Here is a 12,105-nt window from a genome sequence, read left to right as displayed (position 1 = left end):
CACAGACATAACTGGAGACCATGGAAATGTTGGGGGAAAAGGGGTATAAAGGGCTCAGTTCATGTCCTATGAGTTACCTTTCTGCAAAAAGCACTCTGAGTCCTCTCAAAACCCCACTGGTAGGCTGGCAAGATCGCTCAGCAGTCAAAAGCACTTCCTTAGGGCTGGGCATGGTGGCGCATGCCTTTAATCCCAACAAAGTCTGACAGCTGGGATGCAGCTGATTCTCAGCACCCAAGTAAACCAGAGGCAAAAAGTGGCACATTGACATGGATTTCGTTGCAGCAGCAGGAAGTTTTGATGCACTCATCCACACACTCTCTCACAATAAATGAACAAACAGTTTTTAAAAACCCGCTGATGGGACTGGAAAGATGGCTTAGCAGTTAAGGTTGTTTGCCTACAAAGCCTAAGGACCTAAGTTCAATTCCCTAGTAGCCATGTAAGACAGATGGACAGCTAGAGGCTGTGGTGCACCCATTCTCTCTCTTAAATAGATAAATAAAAACCACTAGTGCTAACTCCTGACCCTGAAGAGCAATCACCAGGCAGTGGCAACCCTGTACTCTTATTGTCTGCAAAAAGGGGTCATGGTGCAAGTAGTTAAGTTTCCCAGAACGTTTTGTTTCCAATTCCTAAAATTATTTTATGAAGAGTGATGTGGTCATGTAAAAGTCATGCAAAGTCATTTGAAAAGAAATACAGACTGTGTAAACCATAGCAAAAGAGTATCGAATTTTCAGACTCAGGTCTTTGCATCGTTTGAGGGTGGAGTGGGAAAACCTGCCAATAAATTGCTAGTAGTTCTATAAACTTGTCATTTTTGCTGATTTTTTTTTTTTTGGCTTTTTCTCCCCTAGGCTGCTTTGGTGTGGTTCCTTCCTATGCTGCCATCTTAACTGGAAGTCTCAAACTTGTCATTTTTGATGTAAATTTTATTTAACTTTCTTCCAAATAAAAAATGTTTTGAGATTTAAAAGGGGGGGGGTCATGGAGGGATCTGGGACCACCTCAGGGTATAGGAGCAAGATTGCTCTGACCAACATGTATAGAGGGCTTATGATCAAGAAGGAGCTGGGGACTGGAAAGAAGGCTCAACAGTTAAGACGTTGTCCACAAAGTCTAAGGACCACGGTTCTATTCCTCAGTACCCAAGTAAAGCCAGATGCAAAAGGTGGCACATGCATTTGGAGTTCATCTGCACAGCTGGAGGCCTGGCACACCTCCCCCACCCCTCACCTCTGCAAATACATTAATTAATAAATAGCTGGGCATGGTGGCACACGCCTTTTAAAAAAAGAAAATAAAAAATAAATTTCAGGATGAAGAGATGGCGTAGTGGTTAAGGTGCTTGCCTGCAAAGCCTAAGGACCCATGTTCAATTCTCCAGATCCCAAGTAAGCCAGATGTACAAAAGTGAGCAAGTGGCTGAGGTTCTATTGCAGTGGCTAAGGCCCTGGCATGCCACTTCTCTCTCTCTCTCCCCCCTTCCCCTCTCTCCCTTCTTCTTTCTCTTTCATTCTCTTTAAAATTAAAAGGAAAAAAAAAAAAAAAAAGACAGCCAGGTGTGGTGGCACACACCTTTAATCCCAGCACTGGGGAAGCAGAGGTGGGAGGATAGCTGTGAGTTCAAGGCCACCCTAAGACTACATAGTGAATTCCAGGTCAGCCTGGGCTAGAGAGCAAGACCCTACCTCAAAAAAAAAAAAAAAAAAAAAAGTAAATAAATACATAAGTGAATAAAAACCAGGAGGAGGACACAGGCATGGGGGCTCACAACTGTCATTTCAGAACCTGGGAAGCTAAGGCAGGAGAATTTCCATGAGTCTGAGGTCAGCCTAGGGTACATCACAAGTACCAGACCAATGACAGCTACACAAAGCAAGTCCCTGGCTCAAAAAACCCAGGGGGCTGAGGATCCACCAACCAGCTAGAGTCCTCCAGTTTGAAGAGGCAATGGCAAAGCTCAAAGCTAAGTTCTAAAAGGGGAAAAAAGCAGTCCCTAAACCACACAGACAATAGAACCTAATTCCACTCAAATGGTTATGGCCTCACAGGAAAGAAAAATACTTCAACAATTGTAAGACCTTGTATTTGGAACAACCTCTGTTAATTTCACAATTTTTGAGATTCATTCTGAGGAGGTGGGGATTGAGACATGGTCTTATGTAGCCTGAGCTAGCCTTGAATTCCTGATCGTCCTGCCTCAGCCTCTTAAGTGCTGGGATGACAAACCTACACACCCATGACTAGTGAAATTTAAACTAGGAGATTCAAAATGAGATCACAGAGCCTGGAGAGATGGTTCAGTGGTTAAAGGCGCTTGCTTGCAGAGCATACACTCTGGATTCAATGCCCCAATATCTATGTAAAGTCAGATACACTAAGTGTAGCATGCATCTGGCATTTGTTTACAGTGGTAAGAGGACCTAACACAATTATTCTCTAAAATAAAAAGAAAATATCTGGGCTGGAGACATGGCTTAGCTGTTAAGACACTTGCCTAAAGACCCAGGTTCAATTCCCTACTACCCATATAAACCAGATACACATGATGGAGCATGTGTCTAGAATTTGTTTGCAATGGCTATAGGCCCTGGCATGCCCATTCTATCTGGCTCCCCCCTCTTAAACAAATAAATAAAATAAAAAATATTTTTTAAAATCTGCTGGAAGAGCTGGAAGGCTAGCAGTTACAGGCATTTTCTCGCAAAGCCTGATGGCGTGGATTCAATTCGCCAGTACCTATGTAAAGCCAGATACGTAAGGTGGTACATGTCTGGAGTTTGTTTACCAAGGCAGAAAGCCCTGGTACACCTATACTCTTGTCTTTCCTTTTCTCTCTCTCAAATAAATATTTGTACACTGTAATCGCAGTACACATGGAGCTCTGGCACTGGAGGCAGGCAGCAGGAGGCATTGGTCCTCGAGCTCCTCTGTGTACCACAGAGCCTAGGGGAGCCCATCACTTCTAGCTCTTGGCTTGGGGCTGAAGTAACAGGAGAGGACAAGAAGATACCAGATCAGCACAGGACATGGCTCTGTACCTCACAAGGAACTTCTCCTGCCTCATCTGGGATCAGAAGTGCCTCACAGTCCAGCCATAAGGCAGGCCCCAGGAGGTGGTGTAAGGTAGCTCCTCTGCCTGTCACATTGAGGGCCTGGGAAAAGTGCCACAATGCTGTCAGGGAAGATCCCAATATGCCCAATGACCCTGGAGGGGATGCATTACCTTCCTTCATGTTTGCAAATCGCTCCTTCAGCTGGTGATCCACCTCAGGACCAAAGGCAAAATTATTCACAAATATAACACTGCAAAACAATGCTCCAATTCAGTGAAGCCGAGGCTCTGCGCACGCGCAAGAGTCCCGGTGTGGACACGGCCCATTGCCGGCCATCGCGGGGTGCCACCATGCCCACCCACCCCAGGTGTGTGCAGGATGAGCAGGAAAGCAGGACCCAGAAGAGCAGAAAGGAGACAGTAGCTGCCCCTTGGAAGAGGCCAGAAACACTGGTCTAATGGCCACAGATAGTAGCTGTGACTAGGCCAGTGAAAGGGTTCAAGGTTTGGCCTTGAAGGATAGGGCAAGCAAGGGAAGATGCCGGCAGCCAGGAGCAAGGGGCCACTGTGACAAGCTAATGAAACAGCACCATCCCCAGACCAAAGCACAGGGGGTGGGGCTAGATGGCAGCATGAAGGCACCTCCATGATTAAGACAGCAAAGGCAGTGCTCACAGGGTACCCACAGGACTGGGGTTTCAGGGTTGCCCTGCCTTATCCCAGGACTAAGCCCAGACATTCCTGGGATGTGTCCCACAAGTATATAACTTGTGCTCTCAGAAGTGCACACTCCACCCCTCTCTTCACAGGCACTGCCATCCATGTCACTGAGATCATGACATGCTGCACATAACAGACAACCCAGGTCCTGGAGGGCCACGGCCAGACAGACCAGCACAGCAAGCAGTGCAGCCACATGGCCGTACCTCGTGTTGGCAATCCGTTCTCTCCACTCCTCTGAGAGGAAGTCACCTCGTTCCAGCTGAGAAAGAAAACACAGACATGTTTATTCCTGTGGCTCTCACATGGGCTCCACAGCCCTGTACCTGCAACCATGTGTGAGAAACATGAAATGAACTGAATCACTGGGGAGGGGAGGGCTCAGAAGACAGAGAGGCATTGCCAGTCAATGGCTCTTCAGGGAGTAGGCTTGAGCCTTGGCACAGCAGTCAGCATCCTCTCTAAGACAGGTGACAGAACAGATCCAGGAGGGGAGAAATACACCAGAAGCCACAGTATTGTGCCTATGGTTGGGTGATTTATTTCCTGGGGGGAGGAGTGTGTGTGTGTGTGTGTGTGTGTGTATGTGTGTCTGTCTGTCTGTCTGTCTGTCTTTCTGTCTCTCTCTCTCAGAAGTCCATCCTTACCATCCACCTCATTGAGGCAGGGTCTCTCACTGTCCACTGAATTGTGTTCGTTCACCAGAGAGGCTGCCCTACAAGCTTCTGAGGGATTCATTCTCCTATCTCTGCCTCCTTTCCTATTATAGGCACGGCACACTGGGATTACAGATGTTCACACCACAGCATCAGGCTTTACACGGGGATAGGGGCTGGAACTCGGGTCCTCATATTTGCACAGCAGGGACTCTATCCACTGATTCTTCCAGTCTGCCCAGTTTCCTACAGCAGCTCCACGGGGCTCACCCTCGACAGGTGAGCTGTGGTGGAGCCTGCAGCACAATGAGCCTGGCCATCCCATCTGTACACTGCCTGTTCCCAAAGGAAAGCAGCATACAAGCTACCTGCAAATGTCACAGAGCTGTGACATGTGACCAAGTGGCTGGGAAACTTTTAGGCAACCCTCTTTGCTCCATGTCCTTGCCCACAAAAGGAAAGCTGCCTCTGTGCACTTGGGTTTATGCATCTGGTACACATCTGGCTAAGGGCCTGCGGCCATCAGAGTGGCACTGCTGTCACCCCCTCCTGCCTCTCTGGCAAGAGAAACAACTCTTTCCACCTAACTGCACAGAACAACATTCAGAAGTCCAAGAAATCAGGTGTGTGCCTCGGACAACCATGGCAATGTCAGGCACGAACCCCATACAAAAAAACATACCCTTTACACAGTGACCACAGCAGACAGCAAGGCACATAAAGCCCAAAAGCAGGGACCACCCAGGACCCATGGATGGAAGAACGACACACCTAACACAGTCCTCCCACATTCCAGCGATCACTCAGCCCTGTTCTCCTTTGAGGTCAGTCCACATGGTGTGGGACTTCATGACAAGAGATAATGGGTGGTGGATTGTGAGTGTAACAGCTGGGGAGGGACAAGGATGCCAACTGGATGTGTGTATGGCAGATGTTTGCAGAGCTGTGGGGCAGCAGACCCAAGGTGCTGGGATCTAACATCCTGGGCACATGGCACCCCCAGGCTCGGACCGACCCATCATGTAGTGATAGCACCAAGGTGAATGGGTATAGTCCAACTTACTCCCCAACAAGCTGGCTCCAGGGCCCTGGAGAATGGAGACTGAGGAGCAGGGTGGAGCACAGGCTAGGAAGAGTGGGACTCAAGAGTGGCCACAGGAGGGAGCTGGAGGTTGGCAGCTACAGCAAGGAACCAGGCCAGGCAGCTCTGGGCCTGGAAAAGTACACTGGGCTATTTTTAGCCTCCTCCTGGCTTTACTCTAGAGGGAGCACCACAGCCTGCCAACCAGACCACATCAAAGCCACAGAGCTGTTTGGAGGCCTATGCAAGTATCAGGGTCCAAGTTCACACCAAGACCAGCCAGGTAGGTGCTAACTCTGGAGAAGGCAAGCTGTCACTCAAGGTACTGGGGTAAGCCAGAAGAGACACCACATACTGTCCTGCAATCCTGTTCCCAGCAACAAGCCAGGAGCTACCAGTGTGAATGCTGAGCCCTTGTCAGCCTCATTGACTAAGCGAGCCCCACAGGTCAGCCACCCACTGAGGAGGGTAGTGCTCAGGACCCACTCCCTCATTCCCTCCTCCCCTCAATGCAAGTCAGCTGCATTCAACCCCATGAGGGTCTGGGGGACTCAGTGGGGTCTTCTTAGGAGTTGTGCCTCTGAGGATATGGAGCTGTCCAGTTCCTATGGAAACATGGAAGCATGAGGAATCTTTAGTTAATAATGCACACTTTAGGGGAGTTGGGGAGCCTGGACTCATTTGGGAATTTCTGTACAAGATGCAGGATCAGGGCTGGAGAGATGGCTTAGCAGTTGAGGCACTTGCCTGCAAAGTCTTATGAACTGGGTTCAATTCCCCAGGACCCATGTAAGCCAGCCAGATGCAAAAGGTGGCACATGTGTCTGAAGTTTGTTTGCAAAGGTTGGAGGACCTGAAGTGGCCATTCTCTCTCTCTCATAAATAAGTATTGTTTTAAAAAAGAAGCAGGATCATGGACATGGAAGTCAAGTGGGCCTGCTGCCATGTCAGTCCTGCTAACAAATATGCAAAGCCCTCAGATATGGAAGGGATAGGATTCCAGAAGAGACATCTCTGAGAAAGTCAAGATGGGGAGAGAAAGGTAGGTATTACCCAAGTGGATCCAGGACCCTGCTCCAGGGAATTAGAGACCAAAGTAGAAAGATTTCCCCCCCACAGAGCTGCAGGCAGCACTGCCAACACACACTACTGCCAAGCAGACAGACATGTGCAAGCACCACCACTCACAACAACAGGGCTTATCCTAACTAAATGGATGTCAGCAGCAACAGCCCTAGCCTGCTGCAAGGGTCCTGATCACTCTAACCACAAGTTAAGAGCTAGATATTCAGCTCAGTGGTAGAGTGCTTGCCTGGTATGTGAGGTTTTAGATTTCAACTCCAGCAACCACCAACCCCCCAACACACACAATACAGAATGAAAACCAGATGACCCTATGCACTCAATATCTACCGAGTGTCCACTAGGCAGGGGGCCTCATCCATCCACACAGCAGCACTCTTATAGGCAGTGTGCAACAGTCTTAAGGGGCCTCAGGTGCCTGAGTGGTGTGGTCAACCTTGACAGCTAAGAGTAGGAAAAGACCACCACCCGAGATCAACTGGCTCCTTCTCAACCAAGAGCACAAAGCCTCACAACAGGAGGATGGAAGGGCAACTGTGAGGATTTCCAGGCGATGCTGGGCTGCCCAGAGACATGCCTACTCCTCTGAACTAGGAGTCTCCTGCCAGGGCACAGTCAGCACACAATGACTGAAAGGCCAGTCCGGGAAGGCTGGGCAGGACCAAGGTGGGCCAAGATCTGCAGCCAAGCCGTGGGAAACATCATCTAGTCACACAGCAGAAAAGGACTGGGGACCAGAAGACAAGGAATGGGGACCAAGAGACAAGGAATGGACTGGGTGGGGACCGTAGGCGCGGGCATGGAGCGATGGCACTCACTGTGTATTCTGCATGCTTTTTTCCATACCATTTCATCCACTTCCTGAACTCTCGGTCCATGGTCTGAGGAAGGAGAGCACATAGCCCATTAGCAACCAGCGGCCAGGAGGGTGGAGCAGGAACCCACCACACTCAACACCTACAGCTCCCGTGGTCCCTTGGGCTCTGCACAGCTGGGACACTGGTGTCCACACACAACACAGCCCTGCAGAGGCAGAGGGGACCTTGGTGATGCCCAAAGTTTCCAATCCTCCAGCAACAGGGCACTGGCCACACTCTTTCCGGCTGGCCCCAACACCCCCCACACACAGCAAAAGCACAACCCCTCATGGGGGGACAGCCAAGGGACAGTCAAACTCCAGGCTCAGCGGAAGGGGTGGCACCAGAACTGTGGGATGTGCTCCAGTCCACAGCTCTACAAGCACCCAGCAGGGATGTAGGTAATCTGGTAAGAGGATGCTGGGTGTCAACCTTGGTTCAGCTAAACCCCAAGGGCCTACACGAGTTCTGCCAGACAGGGAAGGCCTGATGTAGCAGGTGAAAGGCATTATGCAGGCCTACTAAAGGGTTTCTGTGCTGAAAGGCGTATACACATAGCCTGCACCCAAGACCACTCACCTCTGCGTACTTGGCCGGGATATCCGCTTTCTCCACTCCATAGTGATGTTTGCAGTTGGTGGCCGCAGCAACCTGCAGGACTACCTGTCCCACACCTTCAGCCAGAGAGAGAGGTGTCAAGAACCTGGGTGGTAATATTCTACTCCAGAGAAACCCAGCAGCCACAGGACACCATCCAGGCAAGGCCACACCAGGTGGGAGTATGGCCACAATTCAATGTCCTTTAAAGTCAATGAGTGACCATATGACTCAACAGCCCACAGTACACGATGCTGAGATCACACAAGACCCAGAGCATGGCTCCCACCAGGCAGGATGTCCCTGCCACAACCTAAGACTCACAAGGCCACCTGTGGGCCCAGAAGCAGTCTGCTCCACAGGTGCCTGGGCACCCTCACAGAAGCATCAGCAGTGTCTAACAGGGCTGGAGGAAAAGATGGTTTCCCCTTGCCTCCACCTTCCACCATGTGAGAGTGCAAAAGAGGCTGATGTCCCAAGGATAGCTGGGTACAGATGGAGCCTTGGAGAGCCACATAGGCAACCCAACAGTCAAGGTGGGGCCCCTGTGGGGATCAGTGTCTGTGGGAAGGTAGGGCAAACAGAGCTGTGTGTAGCCCACAGCTACCAGACCATGGAGTGCCTCACCTGAGGAGGAGCACCACAAACCAAGGACCTGATAAGGTGGTCTCAGAGCATGAGCCAGTGGGGTTGCAGATCCCTAGGGGAGACCTAGTCGGAGAGCAGGAGCCTCACACAAAATGCCTTCAGCCAAGGCCATCCCCAGCAAACCCACCCAATAATGTGCATGCAGGTGTGGGCGGAGAAAGGAATAATGACCTGCAGGCCACTGTCCACTACTCACCACTGCCTAGGTCCACAAACAAGTCGTCTTCAGTCATCTTGATTTCATCAATCATCTGGGCCACGAGGTCGAAGGAGGTCTCCCCGTACACCTCGGGAGAGAAGGGCTCATAGTTGTTGAGCTTCTCCGGGTCTGTCACCGAATGGTTGTACACCTGCTGCAGGATGTGCCTCAAGAGCCCATTGGACGGTCGTGTGTTCAGCTTCATGGGCTGTGTGGTGCCCTTCCACTGGGACAAGAGGCAGAGCAACATGTCACTGCCCTGTCAGGTTTCTTTTCTCAATTAATAAGTAGCTGGGTACTGGAGAGACGGCTTAGCAATTAAGGCGCTTGCCTGCGAAGCCTAAGAACCCATGTTGGACTCTCCAGATCCCACATAAGCCAGATGCACATAAGTAAGGCAAGTGCAAGGTTGCATAAGCCCACTAAGTAATACAAGTGTCTACAGTTCAATTTCAGTGGCTGAGGCCATGGTGTGCCAATTTTCTCTCTCTCTCTCTCTCTAAAACATAAAAATAAAAAGTGGCTGGGCTAGTGCAAGACCATACCTCAACAACCCCCCCCAAAAAAACAAAAAAGGAATGGGCCAGGGGTAGTGGTGTGTGCCTTTAACCTTGGCACTCTGGAGGCAGAGATAGGAGGAAGAGACTGGTACTGCAGAGTGAGTTCTAATCAGCCTGGGCTACAGTGACCCTACCTCGAAAAAAAAAAAAAGAAAGAAAGAAAGAAAGGAGGGCTGGAGAGATGGCTCAGCAGTTAAAGGCAATTGCTTGCAAAGCCTGATGACCCAAGTTTGATTCCTCAGTACACATGTAAAACCAGATGCACTAAAAAGCACATGTGTTTAGAGTTCATTTGCAGTGACAGGGGGGACCCTGGAGGACCCATGTGCCCAATTCTCTCTCCTCTCTCCTTTTCTCAAGAAAATAAACATTAAGAACCAGGTATGGTGGAGCATACCTTTAATCCCAACACTTGGGAGGCTGAGATAGAAGATCGCCATGAGTTCAAGGCTAGCCTGGGACTACAGAGTGAGTTCCAAGCCAAGTGTGGTGACACATGCCTTTAATCCCAGCATTCGGGAGGCAGAAGTAGGAGGATCACTGTGAGTTTGAGATCAACCTGAGACTAGATATTCCAAGTCAGCCTGGACTAGAGTAAAACCTTACCTCGAAAAACCAAAAAAGAAAAACAAAAAACAGAGGGTTGGAGGGATGGCTTAGCGGTTAAGGCATTTGCCTGCAAAGCCAAAGAACCCAGGTTCAATTCCCCAGAACCCATGGTAGCCAGATGCACAAGGGAGCACATGCGTCTGGAGTTCATATGCAGCAGCTGAAGGCCCTCATGTGCCCATTCACTCTCTCTCTCCCTCTCTCTGTCTCTCCCTCTTACTCTGTCAAATAAGTAAATAATATTTAAACAAAAAAAAAGAGGGAGGGCTAGGTGTGGTGGCGCAAGGAAGAAGTAGGAGGGAGGATCCTGTGAATTTGAGGCCACCCTGAGGCTACATAGCAAATTCCAAGCTAGAGTGAGATTCTACCTTGAAAAACCAATAAATAAATAAATAAATAAATAAATAAATAAATAAATAAATGGGGGGCTGGAGAGATGGCTTGGTGATTAAGGCACTTGTCTGCAAAGCTAAAACCAAAGGTTCAATTCCCTAGGACCCAGCCAGATGCACAAGGTGATGCATGTAACTGGAGTTTGTTTTCAGCAGCCAAAGGTCCTGGCGTGCCCATTCCCCCTCTCTCTCTTCAAAGAGATAAATAAATATTTTTTAAAAAGAGGTATGGCTGGGCACAGTGGTGCAGGCCTGTTATCCCAGCACTAGGTAGTCTGAAGCAGGAAGATCAGTCAGTTCAAGGCCATCCTGAGATACAATAATGAGTTCCAGGCCAGCTTGAGCTAACCAGTGAGACCTTGTCTCAAAAAACCAGCAAGTGGGGCTAGAAAGATAACTTAGCAGTTAAGGTGCTTGCCTGAAAAGCCTAATAAGCAGTGTTTGATTCCCCAGTACCAACATAAAGCCAGATGCAATGGCTGGAAGCCCTGGCACACCCATATTCAAATTCTCTCTCTCTCCCCCTCTCCCTCCCTCCCTTTCTCTCTCCTATCTTTGCTTGCAAATAAATAAACAAAAATAAAAGCTGGAGCAGAGCATGGTGGCACACATCCTTTAATACCAGCACTCAGGAGACAGAGGCAGGAGGATCGCCCAGAGTTCAAGAACACCCTGAGACTACGTTGTGAATTCCAGGTCAGCCTGAGCTAAAGTGAGATCCTACCTTGGAAAGCCAAAACCATATATAAAAACAATAAGAAGAAGATAGGGCTGGGGAGCCCGGCGTGGTGGCACATGCCTTTAATCCCAGCACTCGGGAGGATCGCCGTGAGTTCAAGGCCACCCTGAGACTACAGAGTTAATTCCAGGTCAGCCTGGACCAGAGTGAGACCCTACCTCAAAAAAAAAAAAAAACAGGGCTGGGGAAACGGTTTAGCGGTTAAGATGTTTGCCTGCAAAGCCTAAGGACTCCGGTTCAATTCCCCAGGACCCTTGTAAACCAGATGCACAAGGGGGCACATGTATCTGGTGTTTGTTTGCAATGGCTAGAGGCCTTGGCATGCCCATTCTCTCTTTCTCTCTATCGGCCCCCCTCAAATAAATAAGTCATAATAAATACATAAATAATAAAAAGAGACAGGTCTGGTGGCACAGGCCTTTAATCCCAGCACTTGGGAGGCAGAGGTAAGAGGATCACTGTGAGTTCGAGGATACCCTGAGACTACATAGTGAATTCCCGGTCAGCCTCGATTAGAATGAGACCCTACCTCGAAAAACCTAAATAAATAAATAAACAAAAAGCCAGGGTGGCACATTCCTTTAATCCTAGCACCTGGGATGCAGAGGTAGGAGGATCAGCATGAGTTCAGGGCCACCCTGACACTACAAAGTAAATTCCAGGTCTGTGTGAACTACAGTGAAACCTCAAAAAAAACATAAATGAAAAATAAAAATAAAACCAACAAGTGGGTTGGAGCATGGCTCAATGGTGAGTACTTTCCTAGCATGGCTGAGGTCCATCCCCAGCACCACAAAAAAAAATACCAACAAGTATATGTCTGCATGTGTAAGTGCACACCCAGCCTTGCTAGGCTCCACTGGAGCTGGAGGCGGGTGTGCCAGAGGCTTCTTGCTGCTAGCT

General features: G+C 49.3%; 1 protein-coding gene across 4 annotated transcripts in view; it reads right to left on the bottom strand.

The window, feature by feature from the left end:
* Dot1l (DOT1 like histone lysine methyltransferase) overlaps window positions 1-12,105 on the bottom strand; it is a 51,281-nt gene that overhangs the window by 19,421 nt on the left and 19,755 nt on the right. For all 4 annotated transcript variants that reach the window (XM_004654911.3, XM_045134892.1, XM_045134890.1 and 1 more), the window contains 5 exons: window positions 8,900-9,128; window positions 8,038-8,132; window positions 7,420-7,482; window positions 3,988-4,043; window positions 3,233-3,312 (listed from right to left, as the gene is read on the bottom strand). In XM_004654911.3, the coding sequence (XP_004654968.1) occupies window positions 3,233-3,312; window positions 3,988-4,043; window positions 7,420-7,482; window positions 8,038-8,132; window positions 8,900-9,128 (523 nt within the window). The remainder of the gene's footprint in view (window positions 1-3,232; window positions 3,313-3,987; window positions 4,044-7,419; window positions 7,483-8,037; window positions 8,133-8,899; window positions 9,129-12,105) is intronic.

Source organism: Jaculus jaculus, chromosome 15 (genome assembly GCF_020740685.1).
Source record: "Jaculus jaculus isolate mJacJac1 chromosome 15, mJacJac1.mat.Y.cur, whole genome shotgun sequence".
In the NCBI taxonomy this organism is placed as follows: Eukaryota; Metazoa; Chordata; class Mammalia; order Rodentia; family Dipodidae; genus Jaculus; species Jaculus jaculus.
The sequence above is the reverse complement of the archived record's forward strand: the minus strand, read 5'-3'. Positions and strand labels throughout refer to the sequence as shown.